Source organism: Ictalurus punctatus, chromosome 9, assembly GCF_001660625.3.
Source record: "Ictalurus punctatus breed USDA103 chromosome 9, Coco_2.0, whole genome shotgun sequence".
Classification (NCBI taxonomy): Eukaryota; Metazoa; Chordata; class Actinopteri; order Siluriformes; family Ictaluridae; genus Ictalurus; species Ictalurus punctatus.
The window spans coordinates 19,893,959-19,917,656 of record NC_030424.2 but is presented as its reverse complement, the minus strand read 5'-3'; the positions used below and the strand labels follow the sequence as shown (position 1 = coordinate 19,917,656).

Here is a 23,698-nt window from a genome sequence, read left to right as displayed (position 1 = left end):
AGAAGACCAAACTGGGTTCTATTTCTAAGGCTTCAGACTACAATATCACCTCAACTGGACTTTGCTCATCAACCGGCCATTTCTGTCCGCAGAACCGCGGAGATGCTTTTCTGATCTCTTTATTTTTAGACATAAAACATATACGTACGAGCAGTGGTTCTCAAAGGAGAGAATCACAGAGTATTCGGAAGACACAAATGCAGTTTCTTTGATGGCCTGAATGACCTCCTGGAAAAAGCATTTCATATGTTTTGAATTAGAACGTAGTTCCAAAATTGACAATCATAGTCTTTCAAAGAATCTATGACAAGCACTTATGTGATTTTCTGTACTATTAAAAAAAAAAGCAATATCGTAAATAATCACTTGAATACGTAGCTATTCACCTTGAAAAGCACATCTGTGCACATGGCCTTGCCATGAGTAATAATGGGTTCTTGGTCCTCTCCCTTTCCATCCCAGCAGTCCAGCTCCACACACCTGCAGTGAAAAGAGAAGCAGTTCAATATGTGCACTGGTTCCCTTTGAGGTGCAGTACCTCCCAAATGCTGACATCTGTTTAATGACTGCAACCAAATTAATAAATGATTAAATATCTAAACACTGTCTTATAAAAGGTCTGTATCATTGGTGGACCAATACAGACCATGCACTGAACATTTTTCATTCCAATATACTGTTTCATTTAATGGTTGATTTTATTTCAGATATAAGAAGCATACTTGGCTGTGGCAAATCTAAAACATTCTGACCCCAGAATTATTACAGGTTAAAAACACTCAGAGGGAAGTTGTTTACAAGTGATTACAAGTAATAGGTTAGCTTCTTTAAATAAATCAGTTTATTTCCGTTAGATTGAAGGCCTAATGTTCTCTGTAAAACAAGCCTTTCAAAATGAAGAATTACACAAGCCAGTACTTGTTCATGCTACTCTTGCAAAAGTTTAAATAAATCAAAACAAATTTTGTGGATTATTTAAAATCCAATTATTCCGTTTAAATTTGTCCATGAAATGAATCATAGGCTATTTCGAATATTTTAGTTGATAATGTACTGTAGGTATCTGACACAAATGTTTAAAAATAAATTGAAACATTAACATTACTCTGCTGATCTGAATTGTGCAATATTATAATATTTGGGCACAGAAACTGAATTTCAATGTTTGTAAAAGGACTGAGCAATATGACAATATGATATAGATATTATTAAATACTACTACTACTACTACTAATAATAATAATAATAATGTCAATATTGTGACAAATTGCAATACATTACACTTTTCTATGATCCGTCATGTACAGTATTGTGATGATATTTTAGCAAACATTACATAAACTGATTTGAAGCAGTTGATATTGATGGTAAAATTTAGACTCATTTTTAAAACATTAAAATTACAAAAGAAAAATACAGCTATAAATATTTTTTTAATGCAACACTGTTTTACTGGCTGTTAGAAAATCTATGTATTGAGATACATAACTGTGTATCATAAAAATATCTTATATGATATGTTATATGATATTTTTGGCACAACGCCCAGCCCTAGTTTTGGAGGCAGACAGTGAATTTCATATATGATCGTGCACCTGCAGCCGGAGAGCAGGACCTGCCGGTACATCTCCACAGAAGATTTCCCTCCAAACTGCCTGCCAGTCAGGTACGTGTTGTGGGAGGAGCTGATGAAGTAATGTGAAAGTGGGTGGTCCATCTCCTGATAGAGCTCCAGTCGGTCAAGAAACACTGGTGCGTTCTCATCAGACATCAGGTACCGACAAAACCCATCACAAGACATCACTCCTAAAGACCAGAGAGTTTAGTTTGTGTGTACCAAAAACGTTACTAGGATAACGAGATAAAGAAATATCAAGGGAGATCTACTCAACAGTGGTCTACTGTTTAATGAGTGCTAATGAACTTCACAAGGGAAGAGATAAAAATGATTGCTCAACTACTATCTGGAACTCAGTTATCAAGTTACACTCAATAATGCCAAAGATTAATTATTAAGCTGGAAAAAAGCCTCGCATGTACTTACTGTACACGATTTATACCATCCTTTACCTTTCATTCTAAGCTTCTCGTCAGTCTCGTAGGTTTCTATGATTTGCCTTGCACGTTCGGGGTCATAAAATGGAAAAAGTATCTCATTAAGTCGAGGGTCCCGTTGGTTCTGTGTGGAAATAAGGGTTTTTGTTTTTACTGGAGTGGCTACAGAGATTCAGGCTGGCTGTGAATATCTATAATAATGCCATTTTAAAATGGAACCACATCAATCACACCACATGAAAGATAAAATAAAAAGGTATGCTTTATATGTACAGAATGTGCTTTAAAAAGTGTAAGAATGTGTCAGAGAAAACGTTCAGAAATCAGTCAACAGTGTCAAAAGGGTACATTTGTGTCAGAATAGCAACATTTATTTATTTATTTTAAAGAAGGAAGCAAAGTGGAAGAGTGTGATTTAACAACTTATGAAAAAGGAAGCCAAGGTGGGAGTAAGTTAATGTGTGAAAGCCTCTTACTTCATTCAAAAAGCTGACTAACTGGTCTATGTTTAAATAATCGCTCATATCTCCACAGCTGAAAAGATATCAGAGACAATAAATTACACAATAAAACACAAACATCATTCCTGCTTATGAATATGAAAAGAAAAAAGAAAAAAAGAAAAACACCTCAAAACCCTTTGCTTAACACACTCCCCCCCCCCCCCCCCCAACCTTTTGTTTAATTGTTACAAGTTAATATTTAAAACTCTTGAGGCAGAGAATGTGATGTGAGTTATTGAAGATTTTTGTAACAATAAAAGGCATTTGGTTATCTACATTGCCCCTTTGATTAATTAAAAACATATGCAAACTGAAGCCTGTTCTTTAAGTAACATGAATTGCAAATATGTCCGGACTACAGTACAGCTCATTTGAGTGGACTTTAAATTTTGGCCTACTCACAGTTTCTTAAACAGTGCTTCAATGTCAGTTCTGGGGCAAATCTTCTGAGTGAGGGAGTAAAACTTGTCAAAGGTGAAAATATCAGGCTCAATTTCATCATTCTGTAAGAAAACATGAAGAAAAAAAAGGTAGAAGCTTTATATATATATATATATATATATATATATATATATATATATATATATATATATATATATATATATACATACACACATACACACGCACACACACGTGTCTAGTTTGGTCTGGAAAATAGGTTAAACTGATCTAGTTATAACAGGTTTCATGTTAATTAATCCTGTCTGAAAATCAGTCTGAGTAGATCATGATTAAAAACCCAGCAAATAGCATTTTAGTGAACAATTTTCCACTTCACCTTTCCACTAGGCAGACCAAGGTCTTTTAGTGCCTGGAATATAACCTTCTCAGTTTTGCCAGAAGCAAAAGTTCTTGTTATGCTGTAGAGGGGAAAAAAAAAAGTGCTATTACATCTGAAAATAACTTTGCTGGACGTTCAAATAAGCACAACTCTGGACAAATCACACTGACGCTTCTCAGTATGACCACTTCACAAGCAGCAGGACGCTCGCTATGCATGACTCATTTATTTGAAGTAGAAATCACATTAGTCAAATAGTTGTGCGTGTGTACCTTCTCACTGGGATTTTACCGCTCACGTTGGTCAAAGATGACAGCTTCATCCAGCTACCGTGAGAACAAAGTCATTAAATAACAATCCAAAAACCATGTGAGCAAATAATTAGAAGTGTCAGAATCACATGTGATAATGTTTGATACAGAGCTGAGTGTGAAATCATGACTTTAAATGCGTTGCACGTTTATAAAATTATAATTACATCATGCAATACATTTCATTCTCAAAAATTGTTTTGGTGACTTAATTACTTTGTTTGCTATGTTTGCCAGTGGCAGTCTGGTACTCACTGTTTCTTGAGACAGGTCATCGGGCACACATTGTTTGCACGGGTGTTGTGGATCAGTAACCGTAAGCTGTCAGTCCATTGCTGTGAACAGAGGCAGAGTGGAAATATATAGCTAAAATTAGCGTATGGCAAGAGAAAACTTCTCCAGCAAGTGCAGTAGTGCAGTGAAAATGGCAGACAAACAAATACGCAAATAAATAACCAACCAACCAGACACGCAGACAAATAAACACAAAGAAATATTGGGTCAAAATTGCCACATAATTCACAGAATATCCTAGATGTTTAAATATACAGAACACTTATTATTTATTTATTGATTTACATTTTCAATATCGTTTATTAGAAAGTTAAAAATAATATATATTCCAGGCAGATGAGTTTTCCATTTCAGATCTCCTTTTTGAGTTTTATGAGAACTGTAAAAATTGTATTTATATTTCAAGGCTTGATAGGCTGCTTTGATATATATAATAAATGATGCCACAAACATTTCTAGACCGAGATATTTTTTCTTGTTTTCTTCCCCCATTTCCTCCATCTCATCATTCTGAATAATAGTTTCATGAGGAAGCTATTTTTACTCAAAATACCAGAAGAGAGATGATGCCACTTATAGTGCTTAAGTGTGAGGTCTTTAAATGTACTGGTACTCCAGTCAAGTACTCTTCCTTCCTCAAAAATGATTCTCAAGTGTACCGGGGTAAACAGATTACCTCAGGATGGATTTTATGACTTTCTGTGAGTGGTTAGGTTACCTTTGCAATGATAATGGTAGGTGCCACTATGTACATGGAGCTAAGGTTAACCAAGTCGGTGCCACTGCATATGCAGATGATCCTGCCCTCCAAGTCACTCTCAGACTTCCCTGTGGTCTCGATTGCTGACAGAATTTTTGGATCCTACAAAGGCAGAACACACATCATGTTGTGCTAAGGAAAATTTTATAATTACAATGCAGTAAATATATGAAATAAAAAAAATAATGATTTAGATCAGGGATATCAAGCATATATCCTACAGGCCATTACAGTCTCAAAAAAGGTTCTAATCATTTATAATCTGTGCCAGCTTCCATCAGACTCCACAATGCCACTTCCCAAAGGGCCTTGCCTCTTCAAATGAATGAATAACAGGACAGAATTCCTTCATATTCATATACATCGTATTTCATATCTCACCTCTTACTTGCTTTGGATATCTCTGAGAGGTTGTCTTTGGACCGTGTTTTTGTGAATATGTAGGATTTGTATATATGTGAAGAATGTCAAACTCTGTCGATTTATTATTTGTACACAATGCCTTCCTATTGTCCCGATGTCTTTTCTGCACCCAAAGCACTTTAACTGAAGCGAAAGTATTGCAAAAAGAGTCTCTGTTCTCTATTCCATTAGTCTCTATTCCACTATGCACAAGGGAGCAAAATAGAGCCAGCACACACACTTTATGTATGTATGTATGTATGTATGTATGTATGCATATATATATATATATATATATATATATATATATATATATATATATATATATATATATATATATATATGTATGTGTGTGTGTGTGTGTGTGTGTGTGTGTGTAATAAATAATAAGTAAAAGTGTGTAAGTAAAATAATATATATATATATATATACACACACATACATATACATAATATATATATATATATATATATATATATATATATACACACACATACATATACATAATATATATATATATATATATATATATATATATATATATATATATATATATATATATATATATATATATATATACACACACACACACACACACACACACACACACATACACACACACAAAGTCTGATCTTCACAACACATGTTTGTGGAAGTGTATCATAGCAAGAACAAAGGCGATTACTGAGGACCTAAGGACCAGTAAAAGAGTTGTTGATGCTCATCAGGCTATAAAAGGTTATAAAACTATCTCTAAAGCATTTGGACTCCAACAATCCACAGTCAGACAGACTGTGTACAAATGGAGGAAATTTAAGACCATTGTTACCCTCCCAAGGAGTGGTCAACCAACAAAGATCACTCCAAGAGCAAGATGTGTAATAGTCATGAAGATCACCATGTATGTGATTCGGCTGTAAGCACAAGGCCACAGGCCATAATTACAGCCATGCTGATATTCAGTAGAACATAATTGTAAGTGTGATATTGCTTTTATATAACAGTTCTACAAACAAGAAATTAATATGGAGTAGCTGACATTTCAGGTACAGTATTTTCAAATATTTTGTTCACTCCACCAGCAAAAAAAAAGTTCCCAAATAAACCACAGCTGGATAGAACATTGCATGTTGCCATGCAACACACAGACTGACTGACAGCCCATAGTAAGTTTATTAACAATGTAGTTTCAATGCAAGGAACTATTGCTAGAATTGAACATAGACAAGCGGAGTGATACAAACAGTGAAATGTACCAGAGCTGCTATACGACAGTCGGGTCCATAAGTATTTGGACGGTGCCACAATTTCCATAATTTTGCCTCTGTACACTACTATAGTGGATTTCAAATGACACAAATCAATATGTTATTGAAGTGTAGACTTTTCGCTTTAATTCCAGATGTTTAATAAAATATTGCATTAAATATTTATGAATTACAGCCATTTTTTTTGCAGAGCCCTCCATTTTCACAGGCTCAAAAGTAATCGGACAAACTTTTAATACTTGGTGGCAAATCTTTTGCAGTCAGTCACTGCCTGAAGTCTGGAACCCATGGACATTAAATGCAGAGTTTCCTCCCTTGAGATGCTTTGCCAGACATTTACTGCAGCTGCCTTCAGTTGCTGCTTGTTTGTTTGTCTTTCTGCCTTCGGTTTTGTCTTCAGCAAGTGAAAAGCATGCTCAGTTGGGTTGAGGTCGGGTCATTGACTCGGCTATTTAAGAACATTCCATTTCTTTGCCTTAAGTAGCTCTGGGGTTGCTTTTCGGATATGTTTTTGGTCATTGTCCATCTGTACTGTGAAGCAATGTCCTTTCAGTTTTGCAGTATTTGACGGAATCTGAGCAGAAAGTATAGCTCTATACACTATACTACTTCTATCAGCAGTCATATCAATAAACACCAATGACCCAGATCCATTGGCAGTGATACATGCCCATGCCATAATACTGCCTTCACCAGGCTCAACAGATGATATGCTTTGGATCATGAGCCCTTCCTTCCTTCTCCATACTCTTCTCTTCCCATCATTCTGGTACAACTTAATCTTGGTTTTATCTGTCCAAAGAATCTTGTTTCAGAACTGGGCAGGCTTTTTTAAAGCAAAAAACTTTGCTTGTTTTCAAGCAAAGTTTAATCTGGCCTTTCTGTTATTGAGTGATACCAGTGGTTTACATCTTGAGGTAAACCATCTGTATTTACATTTATGAAGGCGTCTCTTGATTGTAGACTTTGACAATGATACGCCTACTTGCTCAAGTGTTCTTGACTTGGCTAGATGTTGTGAAGGGGTTTTTCTTCATCTAGGAAAGAATTCTGTGATCATCCACTTTAGTCATCTTCCATAGTCTTTAGCATTGCTGAGCTCGCCAGTGCATTCCATCTTTTTAAGAATGTACCAAATTGTTGATTTGGCCATTCCTAAAGTTTCCGCAATCTCTATGATAGGTCTGTTTTGGTTTTTCAGCCTAATGATAGCCTCCTTCACTTCCATCGACACCTCTTTGGACTGCATATTGGAAGTTCCCATGAACAGCTACCAAATGCAAAATCAACACTTGGAATCAACTCCAGACATTTATCTCCTTAATTAGCCATGAAATCTGGCCATGAAACTGCTTATTAATCCATTGTCCAATTACTTTTCTGCCTATGAAAATGTAGGGACTTCAATATCACACCTTGATTGCGCCATTTCAAATCCATTGTGGTGGTGTACAGAGGTAAAAGTACAAAAAAATGTGTTGCTGTCCAAATACTTATGGACCCAACTGCAAATGGACCACAACTAAATGTTGTATAATGGACACTAAACTTTTTTTGTCCAGTCGATTAAACATTGGACTATGTGTAATGTGGCCCGTTACTGAAAATGGGCTTGACACCACGAACATAGATACTTTGTGCCATACCAGAATACAAACCAAAAGAAATGTGCTGAAACTTTTATTTAATCTATATTTTTGAGTGCATAGTCAGACACATTAATGACTTTACCTTAGGTACATTTGCGTTCCGTATACTGTTGATTAAGGAGCACTCCAGAACCTGACCTTCCTTTGGGTGAAATAATAAACCATCAATATATAATGGGAAAGCAAGAAGCAGTACACAACAGCATTAAGTTCACACATTAGTTGGTTCTGCAGTCCAGAGAAATTACTATGCAGTACTGTGTTAGTCTAACAGGAGTGCTAATACCTTTCCTTCACTTTTCCATGTGATGAAGAATGCAAAGGCATCCACTCTAAAAAAGCAGTGAGGCTCAAAGACAAATGGATCCTAGAGGGGGAAAAACAAATATGGAACAGAAACACTATTCAGACACTAAAGGGCAACTAATACATGTAATTAATCTATATATGGTGTTCTAAACCAAACAAATACTACAAACCTAAACACTGAAAACAACAGTATATCAGTAAAAAGATAAATATGAACAATTATATAGTGAACAAACAGCAAACAGTAAGGTCTTTAAATCAAATAAACTGATAACTTAAAAATAACTTCTTAATTTGTTTCTGCTTACGTTTGACCATATTTGTCAAAATGTCCTCCTTCAGCTTTAAATGACAACCTTCAGCAGTTTAATTGCTGCATTCTAAACCTCTCGGCTGCTGAAAAAAAATCAGTCTAAAAATAAAGATGGCACCATTTCTAAGATAAATTCTCTGTGCATGTATCCTTCACTGCAACCTTAATATTCTACTCACGAGACAAGAGCTTCCTGCAAATCTTAAAACCTGAACAAAAATGTTTCAAACCCCTCCAAGGAGGAGGAACCATGCTTACAAGTGTACCGGCCTTTGTCATAGATAAATTCCATATCTTTATTAACATCAATTAACAGTCATGTTTTGTGGTTCTGTTTTATCAGTAATCATTCCGGTGTTTTAATTAACTAATATAATGCTACAAGAGAGACAGTGAATGCAATTTGTAAGTGATTTAGCTCATTATTTGATATAAAAGCTACTGCTGTTAAAAAAAATCCCTGACCTGAGAAGCTAGTGAGTGGTTAAGAGTAAAAAACACAAACAGTGTGCTAGAAGTTATGATGTAGGATAATCCTGAATGCTGTCCCGATGCCTGCCAATTTTGTGTAATTTGTTTTCCAATAGGACAGTCAGAGGAGAACATTTATAAAAATGTTTAATAATTGTTCCTTGTTTAATACTAAAGTGTGATATGAAACTTTGATATGGTTTCATAAAAATGCATCACTGACACATGCCAAATTGCATCTTATTGGGAATTTGTACTGGTTCCAGTGACATTTGTTTGACCTTGTTTCTGAGGTACTGTGGGAAACTCTTAAATGGGCAGTTTCTCAAGTCTAGGGAAAAATAAACACAACAAAATAAGACAATATAAATTAGTAGATTAAAAGCTATCCCTAGAGTTCCTTCTTATGCACCAATGCAGTTTAGAAGATGTTTTGAGGATATTTACTAACTAAACAAATACCGCTCAATTGCATTTTTTATAATCAGTTGAGAAAGAACTCCCAAAGTACTTTATGGACCTCATGGGAAATCCATGCTTGGCTTTGACAGCTTTAGTCCGGTCACTCACACGCTGTACGTGAGAATAACAGCCTTCCAAAAATATTCAGTCCAAGATAAACTAGCATGAACTGGCCAGGAATTCTCAAAGGACTTTTGAGAATGCAGATGTCCTCAGCAAAAGATGACTTTGAAGATGCAGAATCCATGAATGACTGCTTCAGACTAAGGGCCATGATATATGCCTTAATTTCTCAATGCATTGATTCTCAGAGTCAATGTGTGAGTGAATCAATGTGTAAAAAACAAAAACTGCTGTTATAGCATAATCACACTGAACATTAATGTCTGTGGAGAATTAACCGACACCAAAAAAACAAAAAACATCTACATTCTGCTTTAGCAATGCTGTTAAATCATTAAAACTGACATTTAGGAGCATTCTTGCAGAGACATTGTGGACATGTGATTTTAGAAAATAAGCAGCATGCAGTAAAAACCTGTGTAAATTAAACTTAAACATTGTCAAAACAAATCAGCATGAAAAAGGAAAGCAAATAATTTCCTTACCTCATCAAATCTATCAAAATATTCCCCTTCTTGCATGAAGTGAGGCACCGGCCTCTTCCAGTTAAATTCATATGCTTTGGCCATTTGTCCTAGACAGAGGAAGTGAAGACAATAAAAGAGACAGAGAAAGGAATGAACAACATCCTGCAGGATGCATCATGAGAAGATACAAACCAGGGCAAGCATCCAAATATACAGGGAATGGGAGGTGCTATAATAAACTGATAATAATAATAATAATAATAATAATAATAATAATAATAATAATAATAATAATAATAATAATAACAATAACAACAACAACAATAATAACAATAAACAATGGGCAAAAATATTGTATAAAATAAACATAATTCAAACCATTTTTATATAATAGTTTTTTTCCCCCCTCAAAAGTACTTGAAAAACTTTTTTCCCTAAAACTATTTTCAAACCAGTTTCTATTATTTTTCATCTGCTCTCCCAGAAACTCTGCTGTTACCTTTAACCATATAATTTTCCTGGATGTATAAATATGAGGCTACATACACATAAAATCCTTTCGTCATCCATCACCACTGGAAAAAACAAAGATCTTCATACCCCAAAATATATATGCACAGGTTATATACAGTACACACACGTATTGTTCCCTTTAAGGAAACCCTACAAACCAACAATAATCTTAGACTATCCAAAGAACAGTCACTATATTTACATTTTAAAAGCAGATTTAGTAGCAATGCACATTTAACAGATTTTAAAGTGTGTTGTTACTCAACGTAAACGGTATTATGTGTGTCAGACACAATCATGTGGTGCTCTCAGAAAGACCACTTGTGTCAAAATAATTAAGTATCTTGACGCAGTTATAGACAAGGCAGGTCTGTGATAATTAGTATTGCTGTGAGGGCACACACACACATACACACACACACACACACACACACACACACACACACACACACACACACACACACACACACACACACACACAGAATATAAAGATTCTACACACCCCTGTTAACATTGCAGATTTTGGGGGAAAAAATCATGTTCAATCTTTTCCCACTTGATGCGATATAGCAACCAATAAAATTCAAGTAAAAAACAAATAGAATTTTTTTTTTTTTTGGGGGGGGGGGGTGGGGGTGGGGTGGATTTAAAACTTTACAATAACTGGTCGTGCAAGTATGTACACCCCTTAAATATCACTTTGCTACAGCACTCAGTCTTTTTTGGGGTAAGAGTCTACCAATAGGACATCTTTATTTTGGCTTATTTATTCCACTCTTTCTTGCAAACATTTCACAGATCAGGCAAATTGCGACGGAATCTCCAGTGCACAGCCCTCTTCAAGCCATGCCACAGGTTTTTCGTTAGGATTTATGTGGACTCTGACTGGGCCGTCTTCAGCTGTCTTAACAGAAGCCTGCAGGTTTTGTGCCAAAATTGGTATGTGGAGTTATTCATGATTCCCTCTATCTTGACTAAAGCCCCAGCTCAAGAGAAGCAGCCTCATAGAAAGATGCTGCCACCATCATGTTTCACCATGGTATGGTATTCTTTGGCTGATAAGTGGTCTTATTTTTTGTCACCAAACATATCTTTAAGAATTATGCCCAAAACATTCTACCTTGGTCTCATCAGACCATAACACATGCTGTGGGGTGAATTAGATTGACTTAGATGTTTTTTCATGATGAAGGGTTTTCATCTAGCCAGCCTACCCCATAGCACCAGGAATGTGAAGAATACGATTGTTGCCACATGCAGAGTATGACCAGTACTTGCTAGATATTCCTACACATACACATATATAAATACATACATACATACATATACATATATATACATATATATATATATATATGTGTATATATATATATATATATATATATATATATATATATATATATATATATATATATATATATATATATATATATATATATATATATATTCATTTTTATCTTTCGATGTGACTGAGTAGTCTTACATTGATTCAAATATTTAGGCTATACAATTGAAGACATAATCCAATATAAGCCAATAATAAAATCATCCATTAAACTGACTGAACAGTGATCGTGATTTTGACCTTGAGGAAAATAATCGAAATATTTTGTAGTGAGGAAAATAATGAAAATATTTAGTAATTTAGTCATTACCATGCAGACCTAGTACAGACCATACACAAAAAATTAACAAACGTACACTCTCTCTTTATGAGGGAGGAAAGAGATTTAAGCAGAAAGCATCACATTAAAAAGTGTATGGACTCTAAAAACAATAACACTCCAAAATGACCAGTTTTCCAGTTACATCATTTAACATAATGTGAGGAGCTGTCTCATGACCCTAAATGAGCTAAACTGTTTTTTGCTTGCAACTTTTACTGGCCAGAAAATAAAAAGTGTTGGTGTTTATAAAACCAACAATTGTGGTGCTCGGTGAAAAACAGCTCCGGTGTGCTCACTGAAATTGGCTGTGCTGTGCTCAGCTAGCGGCTTCTAAGCAACGTATTAAACAGAATGGGCCAAGTTGGATTCATTACAAATACTTCAGTCTGTCAAAATCATCAAAGCCTGTAGCAGCGGAGAGTCAAGCTGATCGTTATGGAACATGTACACACACATGAGTGAGCAGCATACAAGTCCTCATAGGTACTGAATTAAGCTCTAAATAAGGCATGCTGAAGTAGCAGCTGTGGCTCACTCTTGATAAGCTCCAGAGGAAAGGAGTACAGACTGAAGATTACTTCATTAACCTTGTTTCTTTGACTTTCTCCCTGTCCTTTCTGCTGGAGACTAGATTCGTAATGGACACAGGTTTAGTACCGTTCCCTGACCGGAGCTCTCAAGTAGAACTAAAAACTGCAAATATTTCCTCAGAATAGAGAGGCCTGGATCCTAAATCAAACAGTAACTCAATCTTGTGCAGTCAGTACTGATAAAAATCAGTATTACCCAAAGATAGAGGACAAAACAGTTTGCAGGTGTACTCATACATCTTCTAGTTCTAACTCCTAAGGTCTGGACTGTAACCGAGCATCAAATGCTCAACTCACTTGTCCCAAAGCATTGACTTTAAATGCAGCAAATCCATCTTGTGGACACTGGGTATGTTTTTTTTGTTCTAATCAAAGTGAATGTCTCTTGGGAGAATATAAGATGCCTGAAGTGACAGTCTCATGTGAAGAATTTGCTGACCAGGCTCAGCATTGTGTTGAAAAGAGAGCAAGCAGACACATGTATTACTCAGTGCAGTGAAAAAAGGTCAGAATAACACTCATCCATTTTGTGTTTATCTGCAAGAACAAAAAAATTATACAGATGTATTATCTGGAAGTTTTGTTTTCAGCAAAGGGAATACTAGCCCAAGATGGAGAAGGAGTTGGACTTTGACTTAACAGTTTTGAACTTTGGAGGTGTGTGGGTGTGAATATGTTTAGCACAGTTAATCAAATTTGACACGGGCAGTCAGATAAGTAGCGAAATAAACATGATGGGGCGTGCTACTTTGAACGAAAAATAATCAATCCTATAACCTGATTGTAGCACATCCAGAAGCATTTAATTCCTCTTATACCACAGCAATTTGCAAATATGAACAATTTTTATTTAATAAAGAATAAGACCAAACTTTATGTTACAGCAGCTACAGTCATGTGAAAAAATAAGTACACCCTATAGAAATTGTTGGGTTTTTTTTACATATTTGGGCAAGCAAACATTTGATCATCTTTGAAACAGTGCCTATTAATGAAGCTGATGGAGTCTATTAAATGACACAAAATTGACATTTTGTAGTAATTTTCACAATTTAAATAAACAAAAAAAAATTAAATTTGTCACATGGAAAAAGTAAGTACACCCTTACATTTATCACACCTTCCATAAAATTAGAATCAGGCCAAGACCTAAAGAGTTTTGTAAGGCCTTCAGAAAAAAAAGGTTGTGGATGCTTATATGTCTGGCAAGGGATTTAAGAAGATTAATTGAGTTCTCTTCTAGAACTCAATTAATAGATCTTGTATAGTAGCACTACTTGTATTGTTCTCTGCTTGATAGATCGCTTTGTTTGTTTTCTCTCATTTGTAAATGTAAGATCTCCAAATTATTTGAAATACATGATTCCACTGTAAGGAAAATAATCTCCAAACGGCACAGATTTCAAACGACTGCCAATTTGTCCAGTACTGGCCATCCCAGCAAATTCAACCAAAGTTGGTAGTACGGAGACCTGTACATGACATGCAGGAAAAGATATAAATATCGTGGCAATGAATTAAGATTTTGTTCCCTCATTTTAGTAGATTGTGGCCATGTTGTATTAATTCGTTCCCTCGTTTTACTTAAATAAAAACAAGGGATGAATTCTTAATTCATGGCCATGATTTAAGTAAAACAAGGGAACGAATTAGTACAACGGACCCACAATTAACTTAAACGAGGGAACAAAGTAATTAAAAAACGAGGGAACTAATTCTTAATTTGTGGCCACGATATATACAGTATATTTGGTGTGTAGACTTTTTAGTTTTGACATCTGTAAATGTGTCGATTACACTTCATGCTCTTTTGCCCTCTCTGAAGGACAAGACACAAGCTCAGGTGATGCAGCTGCTAGCCAGTGAAAGCAATGAATGGACAGAAATATACTCAAACCTCTGCCTTTTAGTGTCAGCAGGGCTAGTCAACCCCATCTCCAATGTTAACTGTGAGAGAGATTTTTCAACAATGAATAGGGTAAGTAAATTTGATCTTTCTTTCAGCACTAAATGTACAGTATCTCACAAAAGTGAGTACACCCCTCACATTTTTGTAAAAATTGGTTATATCATTTCATGTGACAACACTGAAGAAATGACACTTTGCTACAATTTAAAGTAGTGAGTGTACAGCTTGTGTAACAGTGTAAATTTGCTGTTCCCTCATAATAACTCAACATACAGCCATTAATGTCTAAACCGCTGGCAACAAAAGTGAGTACACCCCTAAGTGAAAATGTACAAATTGGGCCCAAAGTGTCAATATTTTGTGTGGCCACCATTATTTTCCAGCACTGCCTTAATCCTCTTGGGCATGGAGTTCACCAGAGCTTCACAGGTTGCCACTGGAGTCCTCTTCCACTCCTCCATGGAGGGGTGGAAGCTCCTGGAGGAACATCACGGAGCTGGTGGATGTTAAGACATTGTGCTCCTCCACCTTCCGTTTGAGGATGCCCCACAGATGCTCAATAGGGTTTAGTTCATCACCTTCACCCTCAGCTTCTTTAGCAAGGCAGTGGTCGTCTTGGAGGTGTGTTTGGGGTCGTTATCATGTTGGAATACTGCCCTGTGGTCCAGTCTCAGAAGGGAGGGGATCATGCTCTGCTTCAGTATGTCACAATACATTTTGGCATTTTGGTTCCCTCAATGAACTGCCGCTCCCCAGTGCCGGCAGCACTCATGCAGCCCCAGACCATGACACTCCCACCACCATGCTTGAGTGTAGTCAAGACACACTTGTCTTTGTACTCCTCACCTGGTTGCCGCCACACACGCTTGACACCATCTGAACCAAATAAGTTTATCTTGGTCTCATCAGACCACAGGTCATGGTTCCAGTAAACCATGTCCTTAGTCTGCTTGTCTTCCGCAAACTGTTTGCGAGCTTTCTTGTGCATCATCTTTAGAAGAGGCTTCCTTCTGGGACGACAGCCATGCAGACCAATTTGATGCAGTGTGCCTTGTATGGTCTGAGCAGTGACAGGCTGACCCCCCCACCCCTTCAACCTCTGCAGCAATGCTGGCAGCACTCATACATCTATTTCCCAAAGACAACCTCTGGATATGACGCTGAACACGCGCACGCAACTTCATTGGTCGACCATGGTGAGGCCTGTTCTGAGTGGAACCTGTCCTGTTAAACCGCTGTATGGTCTTGGTCACCGTGCTGCAGCTCAGTGTCAGGGTCTTGGAAATCTTCTTATAGCCTAGGCCATCTTTATGTAGAGCAACAACTCTTTTTTTCAGATCCTCAGAGAGTTCTTTGCCATGAGGTGCTATGTTGAACTTCCAGTGACCAGTATGAGGGAGTGTGAGAGCGATGACACCAAATTTAACACACCTGCTCCCCATTCACACCTGAGACCTTGTAACACTAACCAGTCACATGACACCGGGGAGGGAAAATGGCTAATTGGGCCCAATTTGGGCATTTTCACTTACGGGTGTACTCACTTTTGTTGCCAGCGGTTTAGACATTAATGGCTGAGTGTTGAGTTATTTTGAGGGGACAGCAAATTTACACTGTTATACAAGCTGTACACTCACTACTTTTCATTGTAGCAAAGTGTCATTTCTTCAGTGTTGTCACATGAAAAGTTATAATCAAATATTTACAAAAATGTGAGGGGTGTACACACTTTTGTGAGATACTGTACTTTGCATTTAATTTCTGGATAGTTCATTTAAACCCAAGTGCCTGTTTTTCAGGTCAAAACCGACCTGAGAAACAGTTTGAAAAGGGAGCACCTGGCTGCATGTCTGTGAATATCAATAAATGGACCAGCACCAGAGGCGTTCCCATATGCAGAGGCATTGAGGCTCTTCTTTGAAAAACCCAGAAAGATTAAGTGCTGTGACAAACAGTGCCAGCTTTGTACATGCTAAAAAGTTGTTGTTTTTTAAAAAAAAAAACTTTGTCTCACTCTTCCCATGTGGGTAGAACGAGATTAGGGTTTGGGGTGGGTGGATCTGAGAAATATTTTATGTGAAATCAATATAAATATTCAAGAAATCAAAATGTTGTGTTAAGTCAGACATTATTTGTTGTTCGTCACATGTAGTAGACCACTGATGAGTAATGGCAGCCTTTTTCCACCAGCTACCACTGCAAGTATATTTCAGACCTGTGGGAAGCACTGTATTCCTTGGTCTTACCCATTGTTATGAATGACTAAGGGAATTTGGCCTGTGTGTTACCCCATATGTATACTTCTGAGAAACAGGAAGTCATTGTTGAACAATTTCCTTTTCCTAGTCACCCAGGTGTACTAAAATTATTTAAATATCAATGGGAATATACTTCAAATATTTTTTTTTCATATTACATTACATTTACATTTATTCATTTAGCAGACGTTTTTATCCAAAGCGACTTACAAATGAGAAAATTCAAGCAAAGCAATCTATCAAGCAGAGACCAATACAAGTACTGCTACTATACAAGATCCATTAAGATCCATTGAGTTCCAGAAGAAGCAAAGTGCGCAGAGTAGATTTGAAAGTGCCAGAGTAATATATATATATATATATATATATATATATATATATATATATTTTTTTTTTAAGGTTTGGTTAGGTGTTCGCGGAAGAGGTGGGTCTTTAGCTATTTTCTGAAAATGGTGAGAGATTCTGCAGTCCGGATTGAGGTTGAAATTCATTCCACCACTGAGGAACAGTTAGATTGAAGGTTCTTGAAAGGGACCTTTTGCCACGCTGAGTAGGTACTGCTAAGCGTCGGTCGTTGATTGATCGCAGATTGCATGAGGGAACGTAAACCTTCAGGAGAGAGTTGAGGTAGGAGGTGCTGTTCCAGACAACGTCTTGTAGGTGAACATCAAGGCCTTGAATTTGATGCGGGCGGCTACAGGAAGCCAGTGGAGGGAGATGAAGAGGGGTGTGACATGGGTTCTCTTGGGCTGGCTGAAGACGAGACGTGCTGCTGCATCATATGAATTCATAGGGGTGCCAATAATTGTGGCACACCTATATTTAACAAAGATTTTTTTTATAAACCTGTGATTTGTTTGCAATTGTTTGATGTGAACATTTTAACAAAAGATTGAAAGGTTAAACAATAAAGACAATTTTTCACAGCCTTCTTTGCTCATATTTCCCAAGGGTGCCAATATTAGTGGAGGGCACTGTGTATGTGACTTAGGCACAGTATTTGTCCAAATAATCAAACAGAATCAGAATGTGAACTGGCACAATCACGTTCGTGATGACTAGTAATAATGTGTGGAAATTTAAATGTTGTGAAGTTTTTTTATTTTGTCGCTGCAAGTTGCAAGATGTGTGAGACTGCAGTGAGGCCGAGTATAGTACATTTCCTTCCTACAAAAACCACTTTCACTGAAACCCAGCTCAAACTGAACATTTTGGGCTGTAATCAGTTCATTTCATTCATTCAGCACTGACACTAGCTGTTAAAAGAATTGTACATGTACTGCTCTACATCCCAGTTACAGAGTGATGTAAATGTTAGGGCAGATTAGTAACCAGTCTAAAGAACTTGCTAATAGCACAGCTTTGTAAATTAGCAAAATCCCTAAAGAGCAAACTGCTGTTACTAAGCCTGTCTTGCGGAATATATTAGCATTATACTTGCCTTTAACATCTAAGGGAGAAACTTGTTCACTTATTAGTGTTAAGTGCCATTCCTGAACTCCACATAGCAAGACAGAGCTGAAACATGTAGTGCACAGCCATACATCTCCACTCATGAGGCTCATGGCCTCAGTGCTCCACAAAAAAGATGATCTGATTGGCTAGCTAGTGGATTAAGAGATTTGGGGAAGACGGTAATGGAATACACTGTCCTCTGATCGTTCTTGCACTCCTGATCAAAGCGATGCAATGTCCTATTACAGAAAAGGAAAAAAAAAAAATTGCAAACCATAATATGGATCAAGACAGGTTACTATAAACTGCCGTGTGTGTGTGTGTGTGTGTGTGTGTGTGTGTGTGTGTGTGTGTGTGTGTGTGTGTATATATATATATATATATATATATATATGGACAAGCAAACACTTGAACCTCTTTGAAACACTGCCTATTAATGCAGGTGATACATTATCAAATTGACATTTTGTAGTCATTTTTTACAATTTAAGTTAACAATTTTCCTTTTAGTCTGGCAAGAGATTTAAGATGATCTCCAAATTATTTGACATACATCATTCCACTGTAAGGAAAATCATCTACAAATGGCACAGATTTCAGACGACTGCCAATTTGTCCAGGACTGGCCGTCCCAGCAAATTCAGCCCAAGAGCAGACTGTCTGATGCAAAAAGAAGTCTCCAAAAAACCCCAAATTTAATTACGGGATCTGCTAGTAAGTCTTGCAACTGCTGATGTAAAAGTGCATGCTTCTACAATTAGAAAGAGATTGCACAAGTGCAGTAAATGTGCTATATAGATGCACATTCTTGATGCAGAATATGTAAAGCTCTTTGTGAATAAAGAAACAACCCCCTACTTACACTTTAGATGTTCCTTTAAAGAATCATAACAAAATTGAAGCTATCAGAGAGAACACTTGGGTCTCTTGTTGCTACAAGCAAGCACCTTCTTGTGAGATCCTGCATCTGTAAGCTGGCTGTGTGTGTGAGTGAGTGAGTGAGTGAGTGAGTGAGTGAGTGAGTGAGTGAGTGAGTGAGTGAGTGAGTGAGTGAGTGAGTGAGTGAGTGAGTGAGTGAGTGAGTGAGTGAGTGAGTGAGTGAGTGAGTGAGTGAGTGAGTGAGTGAGTGTGTGTGTGTGTGTGTGTGTGTGTGTGTGTGTGTGTGTGTGTGAGAGAGAGAGAGAGAGAGAGAGAGAGAGAGAGAGAGAGAAGGAGACAGGGTAGAGCACATGTAGGTAAGTGCCTGGTACAAGGTCAATACTGTCTATACAAATCTGATACGGGCATAATAAAAGCACAATAGCAGTAGCCACATACTGCATTCACATGCTCTTGGGATAGTCTTGTTTTTCAATCTTTGCATTACAATTAGTTGTCCTGATCTATTCCAATATCTTCCTGTGTTGTAAAAATACACATCCGGCTAATCAGTGACAGCCAAATGCAAGTTATTAAGAAGAATAAGGTATCACATGTCATCCAGCATTGAAACCACCTGTTCTTCCCCCATGAATGGGTAAAGATTATTCACATATCAGAAACTCAGATGTACAAATACATTCCAAATTTAAAGTGCCACTCATGTGAAACTTTAAAACTGGAAACTAATATATAACAGAGAGCACATAAACTGCATTAAACAGTCTGTACAGGATTTTGTGGAGGTTTTTTTTTGTGATTATTGCAGCCACAAATGCTTGATTTTGCTGTGGCATTTTAAAATAAACTTAGCAATACAGTTGGTGTTGTATTTTTGTGGGGGTTTTTTTGTTGCAGAAAACTACTTGAATTGGTGAAATTGCAGTTGCACAATAGAGTCCTTCACAGTGATGTTTGTTGGTAAATGAAACCTTTTATCTGTACTCATGTTTGACGCACGTATACTGAAGAAGGCTTTGGCTGAATGCACGTTGCGATGACATCAAATGACGCAACCTGGCCCATATCTGCGGAAAATCTACAGTAATTTGGAAAAATTGCAAACTTCTCCGAATATTGCAGAAAAACGCGAAATCATAGATGGACTGATTAAAGCAAGGTAGATGGGGCCCAAATGATAAGCATGTGTATGTCTCTATTTTTGCCCTGTACAAACAATACATTACATAACAATCACGTTTATTGGCTAGATATTACTAGTGTGCAATATGCATCATCTACAACAGTGGTTCTTAAAGAGCGCATCCATGAAGCTTAGCTCTCCTGGGATTTTATTTTTCTTTCAAATTTTGCTACACTGGTAGAAATCACAATCCACAATTATTAAAGTTATTAGCATTATTTCTGACTTCTTGAACTTTTTAGCCGGTTGGACTGGTCACTGGGAATTTACTGTGTTTAATTAAAACCTCAACAATCAAACAAGCCTGTAAATAGCATCCACTTGAATCTAATGACAATTTTAATAGTGAGTGGAAAATTCAGGAATAGAAAATAAATAAAACAGCTCTGTGGCTTCAGTATATAGCCAAAATACTGTCTTCGATTCATGTGCGCCGAACATGAGAACAGCTAAAAGGTCTCATGTACCAACAAACATCACTGCGAAAGACCATGCAAAACTATTTAGTGCAAGTGCAATTTCGCCAATTCAAGTAGTTTTCAGCAACAAAAAAAGCACAAAAACTCTGCAAGTTACATAGCAAATTTTGGGAGAAATAACAAACAAAAAACCTGCAACAAAATCAAGTATTTAAGGCCACAGCAATCACAAAAACAAAATCCACAAAATCCTGTACAGACTGACAAATATCTGAATGTTTGGATTATGTTCGGACAATCCTCTGGTGCGCTGGTACAGAATAGGGTAGCATTGCTGCCCCACAGCACCAGGGTCCCGGAGCAACCGTGTGAAGATTTGTCCCCATGTCTGCATGGGTTTCCTCCTTTCCGAGATCTCCTTCTACCTCACAAAAACATGCAGGTACGTGGATTGGCTACGCACAGCTGCCCTTAGGTGTGAATGTGTGTGTGTGTGTGTGTGTGTGTGTGTGTGTGCATGGTGCCCTGAAATGGACTGCCAGTTTACAGTATTCAGGATATATTCCCACTTCATGTCTAGTATTACCAGGAGGCTGACCAGAATAAAGCAGTCACTAACAAATCAATGAATGGATTACGTTCCTGAATCTGTACTGAGTGAAATTGTAGTTTACATTTAAAATGGCTGCAAAAGGTTTGAGAGCCCCTGATCTACAGCATATTTACAATGAAGTGCTTCATGCACCAATTGAGCAAGCCATCAGGAGAAAACAAGAGCAACACAGGACAGGCTGAATGCTCTGTCTCCTCTGATAACACTAGCAGGAAACATTTGCATATCTTGTGTTCCTCTTGCTAATGGCTGGAACTGCACTGCCAAGTTCAGTTAAAAGCACTAACTTGAGTTACAGAATAACCTGTAGTCCTGCGGATTCTCAGGGTAAATCATTCAAAACTTAAGCAAACCAATTAGGAATATTATCATTAAATATTGTGATAGTAAAACAAACCAGAATTGCAGGTTTAAATGAAACTTCTACCTCTATCAGCAGGTTCTCACGTCTCAGTGAAGATGACTAAATGAAACAAGACGCAAACACATGTAGCCACAACTCTCCTGTTTTCTCAAGTGGCTGTCAGACGTGCACTCTGTTGTTGTTATTGTTGTTGTTGTTGTTGTTGACATTTGCGATAACGTGTAAGAGATTTTAAACAAGGATGTGAATTTTAATTATAGTCAGAGATGAAGGCTGAAGGCGTGTGTGTGTCACTCCAGTCAAAGCTGTGTAAGTAAGATTCACTCACCCGCCGCACCGCTGCCTCAGAGGGGAACTCGCCCTGTGCACCCGTGTGTGTCCCTGGCCCTGTCCTAATTTTCACACTGGCGGCTTGCTGAAGTGCACTTTCGTTATGTGTTTTAAGAGAGACCCGGAAACTGCGCCGCACATAGGCAAATTGGTTTAGTGCATTTCAGTGAATTTTTAAACGCTGGATTATGTATATTTGCTGCGCTTAGTAGCCATTATGAACTGTATCATAGTGCATTTGGTTTTACATGTAACTCATACAGTCAAAAAGTTATTGAATTTTTATTATTTTTCTCTTTTGCAAAATAAAAAAGCATGCGTTTAAAAAAATTGTAATAAAATAAAAATGATTAAAAACTGAGATTTCAAATTCTATTTGCTGTACCTGGAAGCAATAATAAGCGGTATCATAGTGTCACTCCTATAAGCAATTATGTTTAAAAAAACAAAAAAACAAAACACAACCTTGATTATTTTCAAAATACAGTTTGAATGGAGTATAATATAGTGTGAATCATGGAAATAGAATTTAATTTCTATTTGTTTACAGAAAAATATTTAGCAATAAAAACAGCATTTTGCTGTAGTTGCTAAAACTAACCCTGGGGATTATATGGCACAATAAGTTTATATATGTAATAAAATGTATATCATTAATAATCATTAATAAAAATATAAGCTATAAAAAAGTAAACAAATACTGAATCCATACTCTATCCTAACACTGCAATAAATTAGATATCATATGAAGTAGACGACTATAATCTTGGAAGAATCTTGTACAGTGATACAGGTCATGCAATTTTTAGACGCTCCCTTACTGACTCCATTAATATAAAGCGCGGATGACTTGCGTTTCCTTAAGATTAGCTTCCGCGGGCTTTAACGAGAGAAAATAAAGTATATATATGTATATGTATATATATTCCGTTGTATTTTGTTCTCTGTCCACTCCAGAGTAAGCAAATACACTTTTTGTCCTTTTGGTGTGTTTATTTCTTGAGAAATAGAAGAGAAGGTGCAGCGAATGTCCCATATAAAACCAACTTTACCGTTATGCTTTACAGTAGCTACTACTTGACTTTCAATAAGGTAAAAGCTTTAGAATTTAATGCACTCTTCCACTAGAAAGCGGAAATAATAACGTAAGTGATGTACCACACACACACACACACACACACACACACACACACACAAATATGATAGTCTTACTGCTGGATAGCAATAATAAAAACAATTCGAAATTCTCTATTCAGTGTACAGAATAATATTAACTTAAAAGTGTGCTTTAGAAGTTTGTGCAGTATTTTTTTTTTTATTGCGATCAATGCCACCTGCCTCTGCAGACAT

The 23,698-nt window shown here is 36.9% G+C and overlaps 1 protein-coding gene across 6 annotated transcripts in view; it reads right to left on the bottom strand.

Moving 5' to 3' along the window:
- Positions 1-22,421, bottom strand: part of LOC108270308 (1-phosphatidylinositol 4,5-bisphosphate phosphodiesterase beta-4) — a 43,262-nt gene extending 20,841 nt beyond the window's left edge. For 4 of the 6 annotated variants that reach the window (XR_008396986.1, XM_017476867.3, XM_017476870.3 and 1 more), the window contains exons 1-14: positions 22,347-22,421; positions 10,187-10,275; positions 8,310-8,390; positions 8,106-8,165; positions 4,663-4,806; positions 3,906-3,985; positions 3,612-3,665; positions 3,337-3,418; positions 2,961-3,061; positions 2,532-2,589; positions 2,071-2,179; positions 1,596-1,806; positions 387-480; positions 149-228 (exon numbers count right to left, since the gene is read on the bottom strand). Coding sequence is in view for 5 of the 6 variants with exons in the window: in XM_017476867.3 (XP_017332356.1) it covers positions 149-228; positions 387-480; positions 1,596-1,806; positions 2,071-2,179; positions 2,532-2,589; positions 2,961-3,061; positions 3,337-3,418; positions 3,612-3,665; positions 3,906-3,985; positions 4,663-4,806; positions 8,106-8,165; positions 8,310-8,390; positions 10,187-10,270 (1,238 nt within the window). In the remaining variant the exon portion in view is untranslated. Of the gene's footprint in view, positions 1-148; positions 229-386; positions 481-1,595; positions 1,807-2,070; positions 2,180-2,531; positions 2,590-2,960; positions 3,062-3,336; positions 3,419-3,611; positions 3,666-3,905; positions 3,986-4,662; positions 4,807-8,105; positions 8,166-8,309; positions 8,391-10,186; positions 10,333-22,081; positions 22,312-22,346 lie in introns of those variants that run through there. The other 2 variants (XM_017476869.3, XM_017476868.3) reach the window with 2 other exon arrangements.
- Positions 22,422-23,698: the final 1,277 nt, after the last annotated feature.